Source organism: Genypterus blacodes, unplaced genomic scaffold, assembly GCF_046128005.1.
Source record: "Genypterus blacodes isolate CSIRO-AG114 ecotype Tasmania unplaced genomic scaffold, CSIRO-AGI_Gbla_v1 ptg000021l_1, whole genome shotgun sequence".
NCBI lineage: Eukaryota > Metazoa > Chordata > Actinopteri > Ophidiiformes > Ophidiidae > Genypterus > Genypterus blacodes.
The window spans coordinates 5,848,389-5,873,421 of NW_027466834.1; the positions used below are offsets into that span (position 1 = coordinate 5,848,389).

The 25,033-nt window shown below is 43.6% G+C and overlaps 3 protein-coding genes across 3 annotated transcripts in view; all 3 read left to right on the plus strand.

Moving 5' to 3' along the window:
• The first annotated feature begins 53 nt into the window (after positions 1-53).
• On the plus strand, positions 54-3,032 carry cfap161 (cilia and flagella associated protein 161). Its single transcript, XM_076141840.1, has 8 exons — positions 54-534; positions 1,181-1,270; positions 1,377-1,594; positions 1,670-1,751; positions 1,830-1,865; positions 2,011-2,133; positions 2,234-2,307; positions 2,702-3,032. The coding sequence occupies exons 1-8, from the start codon at positions 463-465 to the stop codon at positions 2,835-2,837; spliced, it is 831 nt and encodes a 276-aa protein (XP_075997955.1). The 5' UTR covers positions 54-462; the 3' UTR covers positions 2,838-3,032.
• Positions 3,033-4,079: 1,047 nt separating this feature from the next.
• On the plus strand, positions 4,080-13,674 carry LOC142991717 (high-affinity choline transporter 1-like). Its single transcript, XM_076141801.1, has 9 exons — positions 4,080-4,514; positions 5,261-5,450; positions 7,561-7,674; positions 8,028-8,183; positions 8,303-8,451; positions 8,739-8,885; positions 9,186-9,339; positions 10,042-10,259; positions 10,344-13,674. The coding sequence occupies exons 2-9, from the start codon at positions 5,267-5,269 to the stop codon at positions 10,857-10,859; spliced, it is 1,638 nt and encodes a 545-aa protein (XP_075997916.1). The 5' UTR covers positions 4,080-4,514; positions 5,261-5,266; the 3' UTR covers positions 10,860-13,674.
• A 570-nt stretch (positions 13,675-14,244) lies between these two features.
• igf1ra (insulin-like growth factor 1a receptor) overlaps positions 14,245-25,033 on the plus strand; it is a 65,393-nt gene continuing 54,604 nt past the window's right edge. Inside the window, exons 1-2 of the mRNA XM_076142122.1 lie at positions 14,245-15,423; positions 22,796-23,350. Coding sequence (XP_075998237.1) covers positions 15,312-15,423; positions 22,796-23,350 — 667 coding nt within the window. The 5' untranslated portion in view covers positions 14,245-15,311. The remainder of the gene's footprint in view (positions 15,424-22,795; positions 23,351-25,033) is intronic.

Sequence of the window (25,033 nt, forward strand, 5' to 3'; positions counted from 1 at the left end):
TGTCAAGAGCACAAAAAGGGAACAAAGAAGCAAAAAACCACCAAGCTAAAGATACTTGAGCAGGGAATATTATTTCAAAATGATAGATGAAATAGTGTACAGGAGATCTGAAGCTGTATAGTTTCAGGAACTCGCTGAATGAAGAACTTTAAAAAATCATATATCATCTTAATATACTCTTCATTAAAAAAATAAGAAAACACCTTCAGTTGTGTGTATACGTGTGTGTGTCGCAATCAAATAATTGTGTGCCCTGCGGCCTGTGTGTTGTGTCGCTGCTTGTACCAGCGCGCCCTCTAGTGACAAGGGTGTGCAGCTGCAGGGGGATGAGTTTTACCGTTACTATGGACACCACAACACAACCCATTACCTGAGGAAGCTAGGTTGGCTTAACACACGTCTTACACTGCTAACCTATATAGTTTTAAACATTTATTAATCATCGCCAGCGTTATAAGCACAATGGCTCATGTGAGAACTTACCGCTCAAAGGTGCGAGTCGGAAACTGGAATGAGGACGAGCAACTGGAGCAGGTTTGACACTTTACCTGCTCTTAGCTAACATTGCTACATGTCTGAGCTTCCAACATGAATCTGAAAGAAAAATAAATGTAAACGGTTGTAGAATCTTTAAACAATGTTTCACCAGAACTTATTAGGAAATTGCGGAAATGCGGATATGAAGCACAGCCATGAATGTTAATGTAGTGGATTCACTGACTTATTAGCAGGTGGAAAGTTGAAAAATAAGCTTAATGCCAAATAAAAATGGGTTTCCTCCCAAAAACAATTGTTCTAAAGTAATTTTTTTTTGCCATTCACAGAGTAAAGTACTCAGATGTAATAAGAATTCAGAAGTAAGACAGTATTTTGCTGAATAGAAGAAGAATATGGGCTTCTGCCACACTGATCCATTTCAAAATCATGGGCCCTTGATTGTTAAGACAAAGAGTGTTCACGTCTTGGTACCAAATGCAGATGCATGAGTCACCCCTGACCAAAAAGGGATCCAGGAACTTCCTGCACATACAACTGAAGTACACGTAGTGTGGTTGAGACAGCAGATGAGCTCAGTGTGTCGCTGTTTGAGTTTGCTCAGACGTGGCAACGGGTCGAAGCATTTGAGAACCAGAGGATACACACCATTCTGTTTGTGTTGATGTTTCCCCCCCACACACAGGAGGCGCTTAAAGATTTTCTGGAGAAAAGACAGAGGGGCGAGCTCACTATCCAGAAAGTAGACTTTCTCAAACAGAACATTTTGAGACAGGTAAAAATGAGTTACTGTGATTAACAACACCTAGGATGAGGAGGAGGAGGAGGAGGAGGAGGAGGAAGGTAGAAGTGAGTGTGTTTGGCATTGTCTTTGTGCGCAGGTGAGTCTCTCTGTGGTACAGGATGGCAGATTGCACATTGGAGATGTTGTGATGTTGGTGAACGTGGGAGGAGAAGACAGGGAATGCAGCGCACTCTGCATCAACGCACACCTGGACAGTGTGTCCAAGCTTCCCGGCCCTGGCATCGCAGCCCCGTGTGGGATCAGTGCAGGAAGAAGCGTTCTGCCATGCACACGCACTGCGTTTGTCATCACCAGGTACACACAGACACACACACGCGCGATGACACGCTGTAACACACAAAGATGTAAAGCTCTGACTTGTGACTCTAGCGTAGATGGCAGTCCAGAAGGATGGACTTTACTCTATGAGCAAAGTTTTGCCCTGAAGACAACAAGCGGCTTTGCTGGAGGAGTGAGTGATCTCACACACTTTACATTTATAAATCACGTGTCAGCCAAGTGTGGCTTCATATTATCCTTTCCCTTCCAGCTTTATTTGATCAGTGACATGCAGAGTTTTCACAAGGTAGGTCAAGCTGCCCTCACATATTAAAGATTGACAGGAAAAGTAGAATCATTATTCATACAGGGTTAAATGCAAATTGTATTTCTTTTAGCTGTTTTGTTTTTTAGTCCAGTGCTTCTATAATCATTGTGACCTCATTTAACAGTGTGCAAAGATGTCCCGCCTCCAGGAGGTCAATTTGGACGACAATGGTTCCTTCCTGTCATGGTGGAAAATTGTGCACTTTGACCCCCAGGAGAGGCTTGAATACGAGGGCCATCCTGTTCCTGTAAGGTTTAGGCTCTGACTCCAAATCCATTATTTACAGTCCTAGTCACCCATCATCTCTATTCCTCCTTTTAATATTTTCTTCTCTCTCGTCCCAACAGGCAAATGCGAAGGTGCTGATCATCCACCATAAGACCAACCAGGCTCTCGCTGTTTTGGGCAATCAAGTCCTTCGGTATTGACCACTTTAAAACGATGCACTGTCAAACTACAGCAGCCTGTCTGATGGCATTTGGCAAAACCAGAGAGAAGATCTGAGACTGATCATTGTAATGTAGATGTGGGTCATCTGACAAAAGTAATAAGTGATTTGACACTGAGAGATAAGACTCTACCTAGAAACAAGCCCAATGTAATATGAGTTGTAGAAGAATCTGCTCATTTAAGATAAACAAGTGATCAGATGAATCATAGCTTATGTCATCATTTCCAAAAAGAGAAATGAATCACTTACCAATCGGATGATGAGGTTGCACTTTCAGAAATCAATGTTGCTGCTGCCACTATGACAGCCAGGTGTCTTGTTATTGCAGTACATAACCTACATCTCGTCCTTCCTGTCCCTGCAGGACCATATATGGCAATGAATATGAGGTAACGGCCCACACCTTCTTAGATTCTCACAAAGCTGAACAGGACAACAACCACTGGATGCTGTGCACCTCTGACCCCGCAGAGGAGGCGGGGCTTGTTGGCCACCCATAGCCCCGAAGGGAGGAGGAGGAGGAGCTCTTGCAGGCTGAAACTGGTTTCTAAATCTAAAATATTAAATTTTAATTATTTTTTCAAGAATGGGTCATTTTCTTTTTATGGATTTTCTCTTTTTTTCTCTGTTCAATTACATATTTTATGTATTTTGAAGAACAAAGACTCCTCTGTCAGTATTTATCAGCCATGTTGCAGATGGGTGATGGGATCAGGCAGTGAGGGATGACATTTATGCCATGCATGGGTTGACTTGGAGGAGACCATATGGCACATGCATTAGCAGCACCCAGGAGACTCTTCAGTTACAGAATGAGTAATATAATGGCATTTGGTTGCATTGAGTGGCACCTCTTTACTGTCACGAATCAGACCATGAACTGGCTGATTGGTATTTCATAATTTATACATTTGACATCATTGTTGTTAGTTTGTTAGTGTGGATGGAATCCCTGTTGTAACTTCAGGTTTATTGGATGACATCAATGTTGTTTATTTCTTGAACTGTAGAGTGTGATAATGTTGAAAGTGACCGCAAATTAGAAGGTACAGTTGAACGTACACTTGACTTTGTAACTCCATGTGTTTCTGATTAAACAGTACAAAGGAAATGTTACATAATCTGGTCGTGTGCTTGACAAACTCTCTTTACCAGGCTTGACACATCAATGCTGGAGAAGGCAATGATGTGCCACTGCTATGACTACTGCTCATTTAAACAATAAATGGAATGAGGGGTCAGCTCGATCTGCAGAATAATATAATTTAGTTTACAGCTTTTATGAAGATGATATCAGCATTCCTTATCAGTCTGACCATCTTAAGGGCTATGATGACCATCACAGGTGAATATTTCACAACTTAATTATCATGTGATGAATAAAACAATATGCAGAGAAGCTTCAGACGGCTGATCTAGCGATGATGCTGTCTGGAGTGACGTCGCTGGGCGGGACTAAAAGGACGCAGGTCGGGGAAACGCGTCCTCTCTTCCCCATCTCTGCGTCGGTACAGATGTGATGTGAGTGGTCATCCGCAATCACATGACGCTGTGCTCCTTTCTCGGTTTTTACAAGGCAATTGCCATATAGGTGCAGGTGCACGTTGCATAGCTTTACCCCTAAATGTGTAGTGACTTATCCTATTCGTGGGTTTCCTTCCACTTCCGCGATGCGCCCCTTAGACGGCCCCGCCTCATTGTCGCGTCACGGGTGGAAAAAGATAACGCGTGGGCAACGTCGAGACAATTGCAGTTACGGAATGCAGCCTCTTAGATTTTAGTATTCTGGGTCGGCCTGTTCCAAATCAATCAAATGTGAGGGGGGACCGATTTTAATCCTTGATGCAAAGAGGAGTGAGGAGGCTGTCACTTCCTGCGAGGGCATCAGCTGTGAGAGAGAACACTAGCATTTTATCCAGGACCCCCCAAGGTGTCGCCTTTCCTCTCTGAACGGAGGACCCTCGGCTGGTGTAGGGGATTCCGAGCCCCCCCTCGTGTTAAGACCGCTGTCCCCGTTGTGTTTTTGTTTTTTGAAACACGAGGAGCTTCTCCATTCTTCTTTGTGCCGGACCAGTCAGTGGCCAGGTCCCCGCTAGGAAACCATTTACCTGGCGTCACATTCTTTGGACTGTTCTACTCTCACACAAATTAACGCCAGGAAAACCCGACGAGCCTCGGTGAGTTTTAAGTCTACGAGTAATTGTTTGAATTGGACCTTGTCTATGTCATTGGTTTTGTTTTAACTGCAGTCTGATTTAACTGCCCTGTTAACCGGCTTGTGTGTGCTGAAGTGTGTTTTGTGCTGATATCGCTTTACATTTCTAAACTGCGGTGTGTATCGATTGTTTTAAAATATGTTTTATTGTTTCTGCACTTTGTACTGTCTTGTTTTCTCTACAATAGTGTGAGGACTTTATGGTTGACCACCGGCACGTGTTTTTAATATTGTGAACAAAGCATGGAATCACCTTTTACACCCTGATACACCATTTAATAAATCTGTTTAAAAGAATGAATGAATTAAAGTTACGTGTGCGTGTATAGATTAAAATGTGTGGTCAAGTAGATATAAAAACGAACACACCACAAGTAAACATATAACTATTTTACCCCTGCTTAACCTTGATGGTTATCAGGATTTTTCTTTGCATTATATAGTCATACTACTTGTGATGCTGGTGGCCTTTTCTTTACCTTTTGGCAGAGAAAGGGTGACCTCCTCCCCTGAGTACAGTCTTAGTCTTTGGGGGGCACGTAAAGGGAATGTCAGCCACGTAAAGGGAATGTCAGCCAGTAATTAGGCCCCCAAATCACTCTAAGTACCTGATAGTGACAGAGCAACATACTGGGTTATTCTACACACTCTGACAATCTAATTTATCTACTGACTTAATGGAAGATGCCTTTTGTATTATGTAACCAGACAAAGATGGCAGTGGATGTCCCTGGATTGGTGGCCCTGGTGGTGTTTTATGTTGTCATTCTGGTCATTGGGATCTGGGCCTCACGAAAATCCAAAAAAGTGGAGAAGACATGTGCGGGCAGCAAGAGCGAAGTCACTATAGTTGGGGGCCGGAACATTAACATACTGGTCGGTGTGTTCACTATGACAGGTATGCGCTCCTCTTTATACTCCGTGCATCATCATGTTTATACTGTATTTGAATGTGGATGATGATTTGCTTTCTGTCATTGATTGATGCTGTCTGTCTCTATTCCCCTCCACTGACTTGAGAGAGGCTCCATTGGGTAGAATGTGACTCATGGACGCGCGTGCATCCTCACGCCGGCTCTTCGCTCTGATGTTTGATGTGTGTGTGTGTCTCTCTCTGTCTGTGTGTGTCTCTGTGTCATCTTAACCCAGGGGTGTCAAACTCATTTTAGTTTGGGGCCACATTCGGCCCAATTTCGATTCAAGTGGGCCGGATTAGTGAAATCATAGCTTAATAACCTATAAATGGACAACTTCCCTTTGTTCTAGTGCAAAAAAGTACAGGTTCATATTGAAAATGTACTTTTATTTAACTATCTCTCTCTCTCTCTCTCTCTCTCTCTCTCTCTCACACACACACACACACACACACACACACACACACACACACACACACACACACACACACACACACACATAAAAGTAAGGTGACAAATCATCTTTACAGTGGAATTATGAAAAGTCAAACTGTGTAATACTGTGTAACTTAATTTCTAAATTAAGCTATTCTTTGCAAAAAAGAACACTTTTTACCAGCACATCTTTTCAGTGACTGGTGTGGCCTTCAACGTTGTGCTGCAGATCTTTACAAAATATAGGTCAGAGCAGCTGTCAGTCCGACAGCTGTCAGTCCTCGGAAAATCACCTTTGTTTAGCACTTATGTGGTAATGCTGCATTTTGATCGCGGTATGCCATGACTTCGCGGTTGGGTCACATGCGTTGGGGGTATGGACAATGTACGCTCTCTCGCGGGCCACATAAAATGACTCGGCGGGCCGGATTTGGCCCGCGGGCCTTGAGTTTGACACCTGTGAGTTGAAGCTGACATCGCTCGTGCGTTACAGCGGCGTGTAACGCACGAGCGATGTCAGCTTCAACTCTGGCGTATCACACACACGTCAGACATGTTGGATAAGGCACTTATATATATCTGTCGCCGTCACTTCTCGCTTATTATTTACGCAAACGGAAATAGACTCTGCTGTTTTTAAAAGAAGGATTTTCACACGGTGGTGATTTGGAAGAACCGTTGTTATTATTAAACACCGACACACACACAGAAACACACACCTCCCCCTCCCTAATCACTATTTCTTCATCTCTACATGAGAGTCGCGAGCTTTATCACGCTGCCGCTTTGATCATTTCTGCGTTACATCCTGTAAATCACATGACTTCATTTAAGAAAAAAAGAACAAAACAATTGTATTAACCGTGTGAGGTGATCGTCCTTAATGCGATCACAAGGCGTACACGTGTTTGTGTGTTCTACATACACGGCCACGCTTTGACTTCTGCTCTCCTGTGCTTCGGGGCTGTTTGCGGTGTAAGCGGTTACGGGGGGACGGGGACGTGACGTGACACAATATTTCAATAAACATTGGCAGTTAAAAGAGCGATAAACTGTTCTAAAGATGCAGAAACAAGAGAGTTGAGTGAGACGCGCGTTCACAAGAGGAGGAGTCCGTTTCTACGACGCTTCCACAATCCACTCAATAAATCATTAATGCCATAAAATATATATATGCTTTTGACAAAATGTATTCAACGTGCCCACTAAAGTTTAAATATAGTGCAAGATGCCCAACTGAACCTTTTTGAATAAGATAAGGTAAGGTAAGATGAAAGTTTATTAGGGAAATTACTGTGCAACAGTGACAGAACAGCATTAAAGACAAGAACCAGAAGTCACCCAACTAGTGCAGTAAAGAAACGTGCAAGAATGAACGTTGACTTCTTTCCGATTAGATTTCTTGCCCTCTTAGATCTTTCCTTTTATGTTTTACATTAAAAAAAGGGCCTCAATCTCTCCTTATCATACCAAAAGTATTATTTTGAACTCCAGCGATGTTCAGACACGTGGTGGTGAATGCAGCGGTTGCATTTCCTCTTTTCTTTATTCAGGGTCTCTCTGGTATTTTGCAAGACTGGAACTCTGCTTCACCTGCAACTCGAGCAGCCTCCCCTCTGCTCACTCCATCCTATCTGTGTTTACTCTGCTTCCTTGTAGCCACATGGGTCGGAGGAGGCTACATCCTGGGCACAGCCGAGGCCGTCTATTCCCCCTCGCAAGGTCTCATCTGGGCCATGGGGCCTCCTGCTTATTTTATCAACTTTCTTCTGGGTAAGTCGCAGCGTGAGGTTCTATTTTACATTCAGGTCTCGGCTTTATTTGTGCACCGCCATTCGTAGAAATGGCGCTGTAACTTAATTAAGGCAGATTGTTTTTCGTTTTCCTTTTGTGTTCGCTGTTCCTTTTGTTGTGCACGAAGGCAGAAAACAGTGTAAGTCTGTAGGAAATGTTAAACATCTTGTTTTTCGACTGCACTCCCTGTCACATCAATCAATCTGACACCGGGTTTAAAGAAACAAAACCAAGTAAACACTCGGGCAATATAGTTTTACTGGCATGAGCCGGAGTGCAAACTAAAAGTCTATCTGTGCAAATGAACCCTTCATGTTGTTTTGCTTCTCCAGGAGGTTTGTTCTTCGCCAAGCCGATGAGATCAAAACGTTATGTGACCATGCTGGACCCGTTTCAGCACAGCTATGGCAATTCCTTCACCACAGCGCTGTTGATCCCTGCTATGATTTGCGATGTTCTGTGGGTTTCCTGTTCCCTGGCTGCTCTGGGTTAGTAAAACTCTTTGTCCCCCCTCAACACTCGCTTATTCCGCAACTCCTCCATAACACCCCCTCACACACCAGCACGGCATCCTGTCTCCGAGCTAATCTCCCTTTATCACTTCCAGGGGGAACAATGAGCGTGATTCTGGGACTGTCTTCCGTGATCTCCATCGTGATCTCGGCCGCCGTGTCCATCACCTACACACTTCTGGGCGGCCTTTACTCCGTCGCGTACACGGATATCATCCAGCTTTGCTTCATCTTTGTCAGCCTGGTAAGGAATGGGGGGGGGTTGATGGGGATAGGATGGGTACACACACACACACACACACACACACACACACACACACACACACACACACACACACACACACACACACACACACACACACACACACACACACACACACACACACACACACACACACACACACAGAGAGAGAAATGGAGTTGGAATGAGATAAAGCAGCGAGTCACGGGACAGAAGTGGAAAGAAGGAGGAGGAATAGTCGCATGCAAATGAGGATCTGGGAAAAATCCATTCTTCTTTTTTTTTTCCAGTGGCTCTGCATTCCCTTCATAGTTCTCAACCCTGCAGTGAGCGACGTGTCACACACAGCCTTTTTCAACCAATCAAACGACAATGCCTGGCTCGGCGAGCTGAAGTTGGACGACGCCGGGAAATGGGTGGACGAGATGCTGCTGCTGGTGAGGTTACTTTGTTTCTTTTGTGCCTGTTTGTGTGAGTGTGTGTGTGTGTGTGTCTCGCTTCTGAGAATGAGAAACCATAGTCCTGACTCGTACAGATATGATCCAGTAATATGCCACAATGTAGTTTTCCTGTCATTTAAGAGCATTGAAAATTACAGAATTGACCAAAATATGCTGGTTTTCCTTGAGGTTTTGTTTTGAATGTGTTAAGTGGTTGCTCTCAGGTTGCTATGGACCTCCAATAGATCACACAAACCCAAACTTGTTTACATATGTCCATGCATGTGTGTGTTGTAGGCATTGGGGGGCCTGGCGTACCAAGCTCTCCATCAGAGGATCCTCTCCGCCGCCTCCTCTGCTCAGGCTCAGATTACCTGCTTCGCTGCTGCCATCGCCGCTTTTATCATGGGGATCCCTTCTGTGATCATTGGCGCCATGGCTACGTCTGCAGGTACACACACACACACTCCCACACACGCGTTACCATACAGTTGTTGAGCATATAGGCCAGCGCGTGTTTCAGGTCAGTTGATGTACCGCATGCAAGCACTACTGGGAGGAAACGCTTGTACGATGTATGTTGAGAAGAGGGAAGAGCAGAATGGGACTCCTCCTCCTCTGGTGCTATTCTAGTGTTGGTGGTGCAGGGAAACATTAAGGATGAACATTCGCCTCAAAGGGAAAAGCCGATCTAAAGATGCAGAAGCTAGAGGGTTTAGTTTAGACAGTCCCATTATACCAGGGTGCTTCCATTCAGTATACATCAGAGTTTTAATCCATATATTCAGAGTTTTATTCCATTTATTCCTCACAAATCATTTCCTCAACTCTTATATCCTGAACAGCATGCAGTAGAATACATTTATCTCTGGCTCAATGTGATCAATATACCCACCAAAGTTGAAATATTGTGCAATTGTGTGTCCGTTACCCAACTAAACACACTTTTAAAGTGACTGGTGGCTTCATTCTGATTGTTTTTGCCCTCTTAGCTCCTTATTTTTGTCCTTTACAGTACTTCTCTTTCACTTCCTTAACAGTGGTGTACTTAATTTGCCGTCTCGTTCCGTTTTGCACGTGATGGCAGGTTGCAGTGGGACATTTCCATTTTTGTTTATCATCTCTTTGTGCATCTACTCTCTCATTTTCTAAGACTGGAACCAAACAGCCTACTCTCTACCTCCTCCGTATGAACGCGGGGACGCAGGGAAAATCCTGCCACTGGCCCTGCATTTCCTCACACCCCCCTGGGTGTCGGCCTTAGGTGTTGGTTCTTTGGCTGCAGCTGTCATGTCCTCTGTGGACTCTGTCCTGCTGTCCTCAGCATCCATGTTTACACAAAACATATACAAGAAGATACTGAGGAAGCAGGTGGGTTTTTGCGCGTGTGCCTGCGCTTTGTTTAGCTCTAAGCAACCGCAGCCCTATTTTGACCGACGCTTTCTCTCCCCCCAGGCATCGGAAAAAGAGCTGCAGGGGGTGATCCGTGTTAGTGTGCTGCTGGTGGGCGTGGTCGGAGCAGGCCTGGCCTTTCTTGAGGACAGTGTGTTTTCCCTCTGGATCGTAAGTGGGGACCTCATCTACTGCTTGATTCTCCCACAGCTTATCTGCGTGCTGCACTTCAGCTGCGCCAATACCTACGGTGCCATCAGTGGCTACATAGTGGGGGTTGTGCTACGCGGGCTGAGTGGGGAGCCATTGTTAGGGATGCCTCCTGTAATCCTCTACCCTGGGTGGAGGGAGAAGAATGGGGTCATCACACAGTACTTCCCCTTCAGGACTATTTCCATGTTTGCCTCCCTGCTGTGTATTCCCACTGTATCCTACCTGGTGCAGCTAGTCTTCTCTCGCAACATGCTGGCTACATCCTGGGATTTTCTGGGAGTGTTTTCAAAGAGGAAAGAGACAGAGGAGGAGGAAATACCCGTTTCTCCAGAGATGAGTAATAGTATACGTAATACTAAACTCTAGGGATAACTTCAGTACAGCTTCAGCCAAAACAAACTACATCTAATTTTTTGTCATGCATATCTTTCCAGCTTCAGCTTTTCTGTTATAAAAACTGCGCATTACAGACCTTTAGTAACTGAAAGCAGAATATTGAGTTATATATAATATATATAAAATTATTATGATTATGTTTTGAGTTGAGAGTTGAGATATAATTTGAAAACGTTTTTATTTGTACATTTTGAATTTACCCTCTTATGTGTTATTTACAGAGTTTAGAGTTCCACAGTTCCATGAGTTCTCAATGTAGTGCTGTCCATCAAACTTTGGCTTCACTTAAACAGTTGAAACAGGCGATGTTGACTGCTTACTTTTTTACTGCGACAAAAGCACAAGAGCTATTAATATCGTAACATAACCGACGTCTGCTTAATGGTCCTAGCAAAGGCCTGCGTCGTTTTCCGGGCTGTAATGCCACCTTTACAGCAGCAGGGGGCGCCACCAAAACACGAGAAGGACCAAATCTCAGTCTTAACGCCAGACAGGCTCGAGTTCTGTCACGTGACCCCAAAAAATGGGCAAAGCTACAGTTTGAAAGTGCACAAATAAGCCGCCAGTTTGTTAAGTGAAATTAAATTCATTCCATCTTGTTTTTGTTCAATTGTTTCCCCTTTGCCGCATTTTTAATTGAGAAGGTGGAGAAGGTTGATTGCTTTGCTGCAAAATTACTTTGCAGCGCCAGCAATCAAAGGGCTCCCAAAATGTATTAAATGATATGAAGTAACAACAACGTGAGTGATTAAAGTTAATTAAAAATGATTAAAAAATTCCTGTAAAAATGCAAACCTCTGAACAGGAGGAATGTGGCAGCATTCATGAATATTTTGCTATTAAATTGGAATATTTGTTGATATTATGATGCCCCCGTTCCATTTTTGGCAACATTAAGACTTGTTTTTACATTTGTATTCCTCATGTCATAAATATCAGTGTTCCGGGGCACCTTAAGTGTGTTTGTGGGAGTTTGAGGGGTTTTGCAGACTTCCGATCAGAAATCAATCCCGTGAAACCAAAGACATTTAGTATCTTTGAATTAGAAAAGTCAAATGCTCATTTTCAACGTCTGTGAAATATGAGAATTGGGACAAACGGTTGCGATCTGTGACATTAAACGCATCCCTGGTCGCCCATGTCACTGCGCTGCTCCGCTCCGTATGTATGGGGACGAATGAATGTAAAGGCAGTCCGCGCACTCCTCGGCCTCCATGTCACATTTTACTTGCGACCCGTGACGATGGCGTCCAGACTGTAACCTATCACACAGCACCAGTTCACTGCACAGACGGCATGAGAAGGAGGTTTAAAGTGGCTGCGTTCACTTCACAGGCAATAATTCCATGCTCTTAAAATAGTTCAATTACGTGCCATCACTCATCGTTGACAATAACAAAATAACGCTAAACCAACTTGGATGATATATCGCCGTGGAAAAATAGTTGCATTCAAATTTGCTTTGTAGTTAGAAAGACCATTTGGCTTGATTGGTGGGTGTAGATACTTTCCCATAATTGCTGTAGTCATTAAGCAGTGATTTAATGGTTGGAACCATCGTTGCACACTTACATTTGTGATAACAAAATTAAGACAACATAAAATCGAACCATTGTGCAATCTCTCTCCTAATCAGACTGTAGTCATAATTTACTGAGAAAGTAAATTTTAAGAAAAGCAATGTTTTTACAACTGTTTAACTTATAGCCAACATGATTTATAATGACACATATCTACAATACTGAAGTTAGATTTTCCCCAACTGGCTTTGGTGAAATCCTAACACTGCTGAACTCTGATATGGGGGATCCCCAATGTGAAGCCTGAGAGCCTCGTGTAAACTATAAATGGCCCATTATTTCTCTCTCTGTTAAGGTAGAAGCAAACATCTGCTACATTTAATGTTAATTCACCAACACCAAACTTCAACATAATTTCTTCATCTTTAATATTGAGTAATGCTTCATCAGCAAGAACTCCAATGAAGATAGAAAATCCCATGTGACTTTTCCAAAAGACAGTTTGTGACATGGTGCTTGCCCCAGTTTAAAAACAAGCTAGTCGTCCTGTCATCAACCAGCTGCTCCTGTGCAAACAATGCCTGTGTGAGTGAAAACAGACCGTAAATAAACACTCAATACTTAGTTTTTTTAACTTGAAAAATCTAATTGCAATCTATATTTATGCTTTGTAAATGCTGACCCTGTTTCACATACTTGCAATTCTATTCAAGCTCAATTTTTGTTGCGAGTGCTCTTGACAATTTTGTCAAGAAGTAGAAAATTCATTAATTCAAGGGATGATAATAAATATGTGGACATGAAACCAGACATTTATTTTTGGTTACTAGAAACTCACCTCAGTGTTTGTACTTATGTATCAGTTATTCAATCAACTGAAGTTTCACGGTGCTACACTTTCTGCCATGTCTCACAGAGATAGATTTCCTATAGTTTTATTAAATATTGCAATAGTATTATTAACAAGAAAATAGGACATGGGCACAAGTGCACAAACTCAAGTCTGTGTGAAACACACAATCAATTAAATGGGAATCCATGTTTCCAAGACAAATGTTTATGATGTTTTCTAACACTTACAGATTTTAAAGAGAACCCAAGGTCACAACAGTGGTAATTGATGCAGTGTGCTGTCTGCCAGTGTGTGTTAAAGGCAACATATGCAACCTTGTTTTAATCAATTTTATACAATTCATCAGCAGCAACAACTCTCTAAGTGATGTTAAATGACCTCTGTCTCATCCTATGTGCTGCTTTTTATTGTGTATTTTATTTACACTCATAAAGAAGATGATTTATTATTGTCTTTACAGTAATAAAATTTATAAATTGAACAGGCTGTGATTGTACTTATTGTGATTACTGCACAGGTTCCTGGGATACTTCAGTGACTAAATACAGGGGATAAATGGTACCAGATACAGAATATTACATGTTTATTCGGAAGTAATGTGCAAGTGGTACAGACAGAAGCATAAATTATTATTTTTATTACTATTATTATTACTGTTGTTGGATGTGAAGGATTTAAGTGACATCTCTGATCCTAAAATGGAATCCAGCAGAAGGAACAGGATCGTTTTCCTTCCCGCTTATATAACGTGGCGTAAAGCCTTATAAACATAGCATAAATCCTCCCCTCACTCCCACAGATACACATTTAGGGTTTGAGGTCTAATAATATGCATCTTTGCTGAGGGAGGGTGGGGTTGTTAGGTTTTTTTTTGGGAATCCCTATCCAGATCCACTCCAGCTTTTCCCTCCGACTCCGGGCCACCTTATCCGTAGCAGTTATGTGTTGTGTTCCTGTGCGCGAGACGCCGACTCTTGTTTACGGCAGAGATTCCACGGAGGAGCGGAGACCCACACGCCTGCGTAAGCGAGGGGCACGTCTGAGCATTTCTCACCCGGTCCCACGGTCTTTTTTCACCGTAACAACACTTCACAAGGATAAACGACAAAAACCGAACGCGCTCTGAAGGGCAAAACTCCTTGGACGTCTTTTTTCCCTTCTTCTTCGTCTTCTTCTTCTCCCTCCCGCCCCGAGAACGAGGAGCGAGCCGGAGAGACCCGTTCTCCTGCGTGGCACAAGTCCGGCGTGCTAGACAGCGAAGAGCAAATTCCGACCCGAGCGAGGAGAGGAGAGGAGCCGACAAGGGAGTGGGGGGAGACTGCTTCCATCCATCCATCAAGCTTGGTGCTGCTTTTTAGGCGAGAGCTCGAGTCGCCGTGCCTGGCTGAATGGCACAGGCAGAACGGGGGTTTCATTCATTTTTCGAGCTCCCAGCCACCACCCCTGTGGATCTGGAAGTGTTTTGTTTTTTTTAACCCCCCCCGTCTCCCCTCATTCATAGTCATCCACACGGGGTAGGGGGGGATTCTTGCGAGTCACACCGGGGTTAATACATGACGGCGGCGGTGTAAGCCACTAATAATAACACCCGGTCTGTGCGTTATTTTGTGTTTGTTCTTTCCCGGGGCCTGATCGCCCTGAACGCGCCCTGGTGTTTCCAAGAGATGGAGACTGAAGATGGGGATTACCATCATTTATCCAGTCAAACCAGTGGCTTGTGTGCCATACCAGTGCACGCCAGAGTATCCTGTGACTGGCAAAAATAGCGAACTGTTTTAGCATTTGATTTTGATTTTATTTTCGTTTTTCTACTCGGAAGACTTCCTTTTATTACATCAATTTATACGTAAACATTGTTTTGGGGGGAACGAGCACTTGTAGACGAGCAACCACGCATTTGCAGGCCACTGGAGGCTGTTTTTTTAAATTTTGGGAGGGGGGCAACGAGACCACACGTTTTCATTTTTATGTTTTATTTCCACATGAAGGCTCCACGTTAATAGCTTGGTGTGCACACGTTTCTGTCCCTATTTTTTTGGGAAGCGAATAATGTTCAAGAGCAGGAATATGAGCTGTGACACACCGAGGGGAAGCCCAACCTTGTTTTGGGGACTGATGCTGTCTGTCTCTGCTATCTGCATATGGTCCGCATATGGAGAGGGTAAGTACATTTATAAGCGTTTATTTATTTGATATTTTGGGCCAAAGGTGAACGGGGTTTGATAGTTGTAAATAGTGGAGAGCTGCTATACGCGTTTTGCTACGCCGGTCTGACGCTGTCATGGCAGTGAACGTCTCATTCGAACTGACGTGTTGCAACAATATTATAACTCGATTTATGACATGTATTTATAAAGAAATACACATCTATATTAGAAGTATACAGATGTGTGCCCGTTTCTTACAGTGCACATTAGAACATGCGGCATCCGTTAGTAGTTGGGACTGGAATTAGCCCAAAAAAACTGCATTATTGTGCGTAATATGTGCGTTATTTGGTGAACGCTCCATACTGGCGCAGAGAGCAGCGGGGACATAGCGCACATGTTGTCACAGTCCAGACATGAGACATCCAGGGAGCTGAGGATGACTCCGTGGACCTGTGCTGAAGGTTACTACGACCATGTGGCCATTTTACATTTCATAGTGTGGCGTCGCTGCGCATGAACAATCTGACATGCAGCAACAACAAAATGTAAAGAAGAGAGTCGATGATCGTGAAGAGCAGAGAGCTTTTTACGTGTTATTTAATTTTGTCTTAAAGTCACACTAATGTTTTTAGAACGAGGATGTGTGCCGGAGTGAGCAAGTTGATGTTAATATGAGCCTTTAAAGTGTGGATAGAAGTGAAACAGCAGTGTACATGTGCTTTCTGTTTACCAGATTGTTTGTTTTCAGTCTCAGAGAATAAACAAATGCCAAACCCAGCAACTTCAAACTTTCAATATATTGAAATGTCGAATGATAAGCAAATAATGCACTCAAAATTTATCAGAAACATTAAGGTTATTCCCTTATTCACAATTTGAAAAGTTTATCTCCTCCCGTTTGCCGAGATGAGTGTTTGTTTATGTTTTACATGTGTTATTTATGAACTTTTCCTTGTGGCTTTAACACTACTCAAAATGCTTTAAATTAATTAATTTTATTTTATTTACCATATAGAATATCTAAAGCTTTTGTCCACAGCTGCTATTATCTTAAAGTTGTGTTTGTAAAATGGAAAATCAGCTATCTAACTATCGTATTTATCTAAATAGAAAAGAGTGGTTAAAATCACTTTTTTCTATTTGCAAATAATAAAAGAAACCATCTCTACAAAAAGTGCAATTGACAAGGTACAATGTGTAATTATTGCTCATATTATATTTAGTCAGTGTAATTATTTATCCTTGCTTATTGAACTTGTGTTAGCCTATTCACCGGAAACCTTCAGATGGATCAAAGGCACTTACACGCTTATAGAAAGTTTATATCTTTGTTAAAGTCTTTGAAAGAGGCAGAGACAATGTTGATTACACTGTCAAATGAGCAAAACCCTTATCATTTATGTATTAACTAAGATAATTTAATATTGGATTTGCTTTCATCGTTGGGCGTAAGAACACAAGCATGAACTTTTTCTTTCTTCCATTGGTTCGTTTGTCTGTGGATTCACGTCACTTCCGTCACTTTGACTTTAAAGTTTCTGTTTCCTGAGAGGAGATGGCGAACATCATTTGACATGGGAAGGAGGCGTGCGACTGACCTCTATTAGCATTCAAATAGATGAAAAACTTAATTCAGTCCTATTGACCAGTGGCTGCGACCACAATGTGTGTGTGTGGGGGTGGGGGGGTGCATTTCTCAGCACCCTTCAGAGGCAGTGAGACACCCATGAGCACATGTGTGGAGGGTGGCGGGGGCGATCGCTCTCTGCGGTTTATGCATCAGGCATTCCAGAACAATGAGTTCAAAGACAAAGGACCGAGCAAATATCAAGACAGGAATCTCAGCAGTCACTTAGGAGGTCAGAATTCCCAGGTTCTGCCTTCACTTAGGGAAAACGGACAGAGAGAGGAAGAGATAACCACATCATAACAAGAGCTCCATCAGGGGGCTGAGAAGGTTTCTGCTCTGTTCATTTTAATAATCGGTCCACACCAGTAAAAATCTAATTAGGCCCCTTTAAACTCTCACCACACTAAACTTTCCACACCATGGAGACCAAAAGAGAGAGACTTAGTGTTTTTGGAAATAGAATGTGCAAAAATACACTTGCCAGGGGAACAGATATGGATATGAGCACAGTGAGTGTGTGAAGTGCTATATCGGCTTCTGCTGTCCACATGGGCCGGCTCCATATGGGGCGATATGGCCCTCTGACTTCAACTTCATCACTAGGCCGCAATAATATTAGATTGTGGCTTATAAATAAATATGTCACCAGCAACATCAGTTACTGCGTCCACCTGTCCTCCTTCATTTATTAATGGAGGTTCATGCAGCGGAAAAGTTGAATGGCGGTGAAAGCAATCGAATGTCAGCAAGCACACAGACACACACACACACACACACACACTCATTTCCCTTTGGGGTATGGCATGCTTGCGTCACTGTGCCGGGGCAAGTGACTCAGATAGTCCAAGGGCCCCCTACTCCATCTTGTGATGGCGCTACTTTTACCCCAGTCTACCCCCCTCCCTTCCCCCCGCCGTGCCTCTTCCACTCGTGCCCTGGCTTGGAATGCTTTGTCTCACCCTCAGTGTAGCCAGTGTGTTCGTCGCCCTGTGGTGTGGTCGATACATGCATGTGTGTGTGTGTGTGTGAGAGAGAGAGAGAGAGAGAGTTTGAAGCAGGACTGGGTTCTGTGACAGCCTAAGTTGTCCTCATGGCCCGGATGGATGTGAATGTGTGTCACTGGGCTAGTTTGTGAGTGTGCCGTCAAATGTCGTCCCGCACACACACCCAACCCCCACCCGACACCCCCCCGGCTGCCAGTTGGGGTCTACAATGCTTAATTAAACACTTTATTTCAAGTGGACCATCAGTGGATTTGTTCATATGCTGTATCCGGCCAACCACACATACATCATCACGGGCTGTTGGCTTAATGGCCCATGGAGTATTGCGCAATTTGTGAGATGATTGTAAATGTTAGCTCTTCTAATAGATGGCGTGCACAGTGTGAGCTGGAAGCTGTTCATCGAAATCTGAACGCGATCACTCCATCGGTGGGAGATTATCCTCAAAAGTGTTGAGAATCTACTGAGCAGCGTTCTCATTATCTCCCTATTTCAGACATCAACCGCTTGGTAGCTTTGGCGACTACTTTCAAGGATGAAAAGGCTCCCAGAAATCTAAGATGCACGCCTTTTTATGCATGGAATCTCAAGAGTGTGAGCAGTGTCTCTGATCAGCATTAGATTAAGGCGATACTTTGACTGGAGCCGTTTTTATGTAAAGGCCCCCGGGCGGGATCATCTGAACCTGCATGAAGGTAGTGATTAATGCAAACACGCTCAGATTATCATATCCAGACGTCCATCCACTTAGATAGGCAGCACATTTCCTGGATGACAAAAAAGTCCATAGACTTCCATCAATAATTTCATTACTAATAAAATATCAACAGCAACAAAAACATTGACAAAGTATCTCAATTTCTATTATTATTGTCTCCTCTCTCTTATTTTGAGGCATTAATATCCTGTAAGTCTCCACAGTCACAAGCCCATTATCGACATTTGTGGAAATTGGGTTACTGCAAGCGACGCTGTAATGCAGTAATAACAATATATGTTACAATCGAGCAATTACCTCAATCTGGCTATTTACTAGAACGGCGTTATTGTGCGGATGTAAACAGGGCTGTGTGTTACTCGCTGACCCCGTCGCTTCAAACTGAGAGGGAGAGTCTTTGTGCGGCAATTGTCATGGCGGGGAGTGTTGTGTTACTGTTGTGGGGTGTGATATCTGAGCCACGGTGTTTGAAGTCAGGTCGAGCCGAAGGGGAAGTGGCCCCACAAGCCCCACTGGTCATATGACTTCCAGTATGCAGGGTATTAGGGCCAAATGAGGTGGCAGGTGTTGAGGGGACGTGACCGGGAAGTGACCAGCTCATGCAAAACTCAGAGCTGAATCGCAGGGGGAAGTTTTGGATGGGAGTCAGGCTGTGAACATTGCATTGTGATGATGTCCAACACACCCGTGACCTCCTGGAAAATGTGAAACACAATAGCAAAATCAAAGCGAGATTGATGTTTTGTTAAAAAGTCATTGAGTTGTTCATACTTGTGGTAAACAGGCGTATGTGCTTGTGTAGTGTTTCATTCTTTGTTTTGACCCATGTGATAGTGGATATGTTACATTTAATATTCATTGTATACATTGTGTTGATCAGCATAATATAATAATAACAAAGCTTATTTTTGTACATTCAATTGATACGACTAATTGTTGCACTGATGATGTCGTGTTGTCTATGACATTAATATGTTGTGATATTGAAACCTACTACAAAATAGAGCGGATTAAAAGTATATCGGCATGAAAAACAAAGTAGTAGTAGTACAAAACAGTAGTTGTTGGAGTTACTTTGATGCTACTGCTTTTTTTCTCACCACTAATAGAGCAAAGAACCAAAACACTCCCTGTCACAGACCAGCGTGTGTTTTCACCTTTTAAGGACACCTTTTGCATACGGTAATAATGGTGACTTTTCAGTACAACAGTCCCGGCTTTAACACATCGCCAGACCCAGCGTGATAGCAAACAGTTATAGACATTCGCAGAATACTTCAGCATCCAAGTCTCAAACGTATAGTGAAAACAGCTCTCTGTAGCTTTCCTGGAGTTTAAAGCTGGATGGATGAAATAGGATACAGCTCCAGTATGCGCATTCCCAGAATGCTCGGACTGTGGCCTCTGATAAACAGCTCTGGATGTGGAGCTCATTCTCATGCCTCATGCCGGACAGCCTTAGCGTTCAATGCTATCTGAAACAGAGATTAAGGCCTTTTAAGCATTTTATTTGCATGTTTGTTAAGTTAAGATAAAGGCAGACTTGTTTAATATGCCGGTACTTACGCACAATCGTCTTTAAGAGTTGCTTGTGTTCTGTGCACTGGTGTATGTTTTGTGTGATGACATTTCCACAGAGGGCCAGGGCAAGGTTTATCAATCATAAACATGAGCCGATGGATCCCATTACGCTGTGGAGATATGTGTGTTTACTCAGCAGTGTGAAGAGCAAAGAGAGACAGGAGGGGGAGAGAGAGAGAGAGAGAGAGAGAGAGAGAGACATGAATGAAAGCTTATCTCTCTCTGTGGACACTGGCACTGAAATATCCACACATTGGCTTTGGTCATTATTGTCAGTGCTTCAACCCCCCGCCCCCCTCCCACACGCACACACACACACACACCCCACCCCCCTCTACTCCCTCCTGTGATGAATAAAACTGCTTAGCTATCTAAACATTATTTAAAGCGTTATTGCCTTCACAACAAACGAACGGGCCCTGGCTATGATCTGGAGCAGCCCGGGGGCTTAGCTCGAGGCTACGGCTTCCTCGGCTCCTTTTTTTTGCTAAGGAAATGATTGGAATTCCTGTTTCTTAACACACTTGATGATCACACCAAGGGAATCGCAGAGGGAAAAGGGAGTTTTCTTTCTTTCTTTCTTTTTTTTAGTAATACAACATACTGCACGATAGGGAAACCTCTTCTGCAGAAACCCACCAGAAAAAGCGTGTAATTTGTTTGTTTGTCACCTGTGGTTTTAAACCAGTAGGACAGTCTGGGATAGTTGCTCTTGGCAGAAACCTTATCGCTCCCTAGCCGCCGTATCTCCTCGCTCCCCCTCCTCCATTCTCTGGCCAGACGTCTGCCCCCCCCCCCCCCCCCCCCCCCCCCCCCCCACCGCCTGATTTTATTAATGCCCTCATCAGGAAGTGAGGCCTTGAGTTTCTCTTTACTAACAAACAAATTAGTCTTTGTATTGGAGTGGCTCCACCCCACCCACCTACCCAGCCCCCTGCTCTCCCCCGCTCTCTCTCTCCACGGCTGCTGGAAGAAAAATCTCAATGAAACAAAGAAGACATGCAGCTCGATGGCTCACAAGTGGAGCCCAGGGGCATTGGTGTCGATTGGTGAAAGCAAATACTATTTTCTACTGGAGTAATCATTTCCTGTCTAAATTTGGAGAAGTAGAACACCCCGACGGGAACAAATATAGCCCATTCATCCCCCGAAAAACAATGAATTTTTCTTGGCGGAATTGTTTGAACAAAGAACATCAAAGAAGCTATTTTCTGTGGCCAACAAAGTGGGTTTAGTTTACTACACGTCTCTCACATGTCCTATGACTGGAGTAAACGTGTTACCTGCATTGGTTTATGCCATTTTGAATTGTATAGCCTGGAAAGGAGAGGTCTGCCGGTTATGGAGTTGTTATGGGGCTGGAAACAGTTTAGCTCCGTGCTTTATCCCCTCGCCTCGGCAGGTCTTGGTTTGAATGTGTTTGGCCGGGGATCTAAACACTCGTATTGGAAGTGGCTGTCGGTCTCATTGGACGAGCCCGGTGACGCCGCCGCTTGCTGCAGGCGTCCTAAGCTTCTGTAAGAACATAACAGGTTTAGCCAAGGAGCTCAGATGTCGAGCGTTTTCCTGCCTTGAACATTTGTGAAGACATTTGAAAATATGACGCCACCTGTTACTTGTGTGGCAATTCTGTAATCACGTAAAAAAAAACATTTGCGTCGTAAATATTTAACACGAAGCATTGTAAGTGGAATTTTACAGGAGTTATCTGTTTGTTGTTACAGAGGAGCTTTTCAGCTTTTTGGCTTTTACGACGCCGTGCACTCAACATTATGAGAATATCCTCTTCCATAAATTCCCAGTGGTATTATTTGACACCCACAATTAAAAGTAGGAATGATTGTCGTTAATAATAAATGGTGTCTTTGTTACGTGTGTGTGTGTGTGGTGGCGTAGGATGCTCCAGGCACTGTGGTTTCAAATGTTTTCCTGTATGCAGAGCAGCGTGCCAGGGTTATCTGAGGTGACACTCGAGCATTTCCAGAGAAATGAGCAATGTTGCATCTGAATTAATGCAGACAAAAGTTAACGTCGCCTCAATAACAGCCACTGAAGTCATCCCTGGATTAAAAATGCACTCACCTTGGCTCAACCCGCTCCGTAATAATGTCTGTTATTGCGAGGACAATGTCTGCCAGATCATCATTCCACTCACACAACGCACGATTAACTTTTTCTATATAGTGTGAAGAGAAACAAAGTGTTTTTTCTGAGCTGCGGTTAGTTTGTGTGTATGACACCAGCCTGAGTATCTTGTCTGACAGGATTATGTGCTTGAAAAAGATTAGTTTAATTAAAAATCAAATTGGTAAAAGTGACACTTTCACATGCATCTGAAATTGAGTGTTAAATACTCTCTCTTGTGTATTTTCATACACTTGATGGACGATTTGTGGCTCTAATCAGAGTTGGAGAAGGAAACTTAACTGGTCTTTCTGTGTTTCTTGCAGTTTGTGGTCCAAGTATCGACATCCGAAATGAGATCAGCGAGTTCAAGAGGCTGGAGAACTGTACGGTGGTGGAGGGCTACCTGCAGATCCTCCTGATCAAGACCAACAACGTCAACCAAGAACTTTTCCGCTCGCTCAGCTTCCCGAAGCTGACCGTCATCACCGACTACCTGCTGCTTTTCCGAGTTCAGGGCCTGGACACCCTCAGCGTGCTCTTCCCCAACCTGAGCGTGATCCGGGGACACAACCTCTTTTACAACTACGCCTTGGTGATCTACGAGATGACGAGCCTGAAGGACATCGGCTTGTACAACCTGAGGAACATCACGCGGGGAGCCATCAGGATCGAAAAGAACCCCGAGCTGTGCTATATAGACTCCGTGGACTGGTCGCTCATCATGGATGCCGAGTTTAACAACACGAGTGGGAATAAGCAGGCCAAGGAGTGCGACAACGTCTGCCCGGGAATCATGGAGGATAACCCTTCGTGTGAACGGACGATGTTCAATAATAACTACGACTACCGCTGCTGGACCTCCAACCATTGCCAGAAAGGTAGGGGGAATTCCGATTACCATGAATTCCTTTGACAGAATGTGGAGAATGTGTGGCACAAGAGCAGCGTCCTTGTTCGGTTGCATTCCGTCTTAATAGCAGAAGTATTTTTATTGCCGCCTGTGATACGACCGAATACAGACTTTAACTCTGATCTAGGTAGGTGGGTTTGAGTCACAAACATTCTGTAATTGCGCATTTCTTCGCCGCCGAACAAATCCCATGAATCTCTGCAGTGTTTTGCCTTCATTTCCGTCGGGCTACAAGATTGTCCACGGGCCAGTGCAAACACTTCCTCTCTGTTCATTATAGGGACCTTGTCTTTAGATCGGGCTATTTGTAGAATGAGGGATCGCTGCAGTATAGAGCAGCAGGTATTAGAAAAGCATACTCAGTTGAGGTTAAAGTTGCTCTGCCAAGAAATGAGCTAGTCTACCTGTCTGGACCATCTCAGTTAAATATTTGCCTTAGGGACTTTTGGCAATTTATGAAAAAAGGGCATATTGAAGAATCTGGGGGAGGGTCATCCCCGTTTAACACCCAGTGGAAGGGTGACGCATTTTTCTAAAACAGTTCAGAAGAGGGTCGTATTAATGTGCCGGTTTGGACTTGTTTACGCACAGGCGGTCACCTCAGTCAAGGGTGAGGGTTTGGAGTTTGTGCAATTGTATATATTTTTATCTCATTTCTCAGGAATCAGATTGAGAGGAAGCCTTAACCCCTTTTTTGATAAAAATGGGGTAAAACTGCATGAGCTGACTTTGGGGTATGGCTGCTTGAGTTGTTTGAGGCTGTATGTTGGAGTTTTGGGCTGCTTTCTTTTTTTTTGCAATTTGTTTTTATTGAAGCAGACATTGTACATGACATTGTGCATACAGGTGTAGGATATTTTGGAGATATTTTTTTTATATAGATCTGTGAAAGAGGAGAGGAAAGGTTGCCATCGCTGATAGAATTTTTTGGTGTGGTCCCTTATAGTGTATTTGATTTTCTCGAGTCTAAGAAAGTACATTGTATCCTTAAGCCATTGCGAAATAGAGGGAGGGGTGAGGGATTTGCAATGTAGGAGCAATGTAGGAGCCGCTTTCTGACATGAAATCCCTGTTTTTCTTGTTTTTTTGTACTGGTTCATGTACTCTTAAAGCAAATATTTGAACATATCGATCACCTGATGGATTTGTTTGCCTGTCTGAGCCAATTCATTGTTAACTCTCGGCACCCAGGCAGAGTCACAAACGTTATTCTATGTAATGAAAAATGACATTTTTATTATCATGCCTGATCTGAATAATCTGGTCATTAGCTTGCCTTTAATAGTACAAAGTTAGATTCATTTTTGGGATATGCAGATAAACACTGAATGAATTACAGCAACTGTTAAGAAGGGGGTTGATGCAGATCTAGACTCAGAAGAGACGGCAAAGAAAACACAGTTCTGACGTCTGCTTCGCTGTCCTCTCATTAGTGGGAAATGATGGTGGGAAAACGTTCCTCCGGCCCTCGTTTATTAAAGACCTGTGTGCAGCTCCCATGGCCAGTTGGGAGACTTAAACACCGCCCGCCTCCTCGCCCTCACGGACCCTCAGAACAAATAGTGGAAATCAACCTCTCGTCCTTTCCCTAGTGACCACTTCTGTCTCTGTAGAGCAGCTATGGTGTTTACTGGCACGCCTCTGTGTGTTT

Coding starts and splice junctions, on each gene's coding strand:
- cfap161 (XM_076141840.1), top strand. CDS start 463: ATGGCTCATGTGAGAACTTACCGCTCAAAGGTGCGAGTCGGAAACTGG. Junction 1,866..2,010: donor ACATGCAGAGTTTTCACAAG/GTAGGTCAAGCT, acceptor CTCATTTAACAG/TGTGCAAAGATGTCCCGCCT. Junction 2,308..2,701: donor TTGGGCAATCAAGTCCTTCG/GTATTGACCACT, acceptor CTGTCCCTGCAG/GACCATATATGGCAATGAAT.
- LOC142991717 (XM_076141801.1), top strand. CDS start 5,267: ATGGCAGTGGATGTCCCTGGATTGGTGGCCCTGGTGGTGTTTTATGTT. Junction 8,452..8,738: donor GCTTCATCTTTGTCAGCCTG/GTAAGGAATGGG, acceptor TTTTTTTTCCAG/TGGCTCTGCATTCCCTTCAT. Junction 10,260..10,343: donor AGAAGATACTGAGGAAGCAG/GTGGGTTTTTGC, acceptor CTCTCCCCCCAG/GCATCGGAAAAAGAGCTGCA.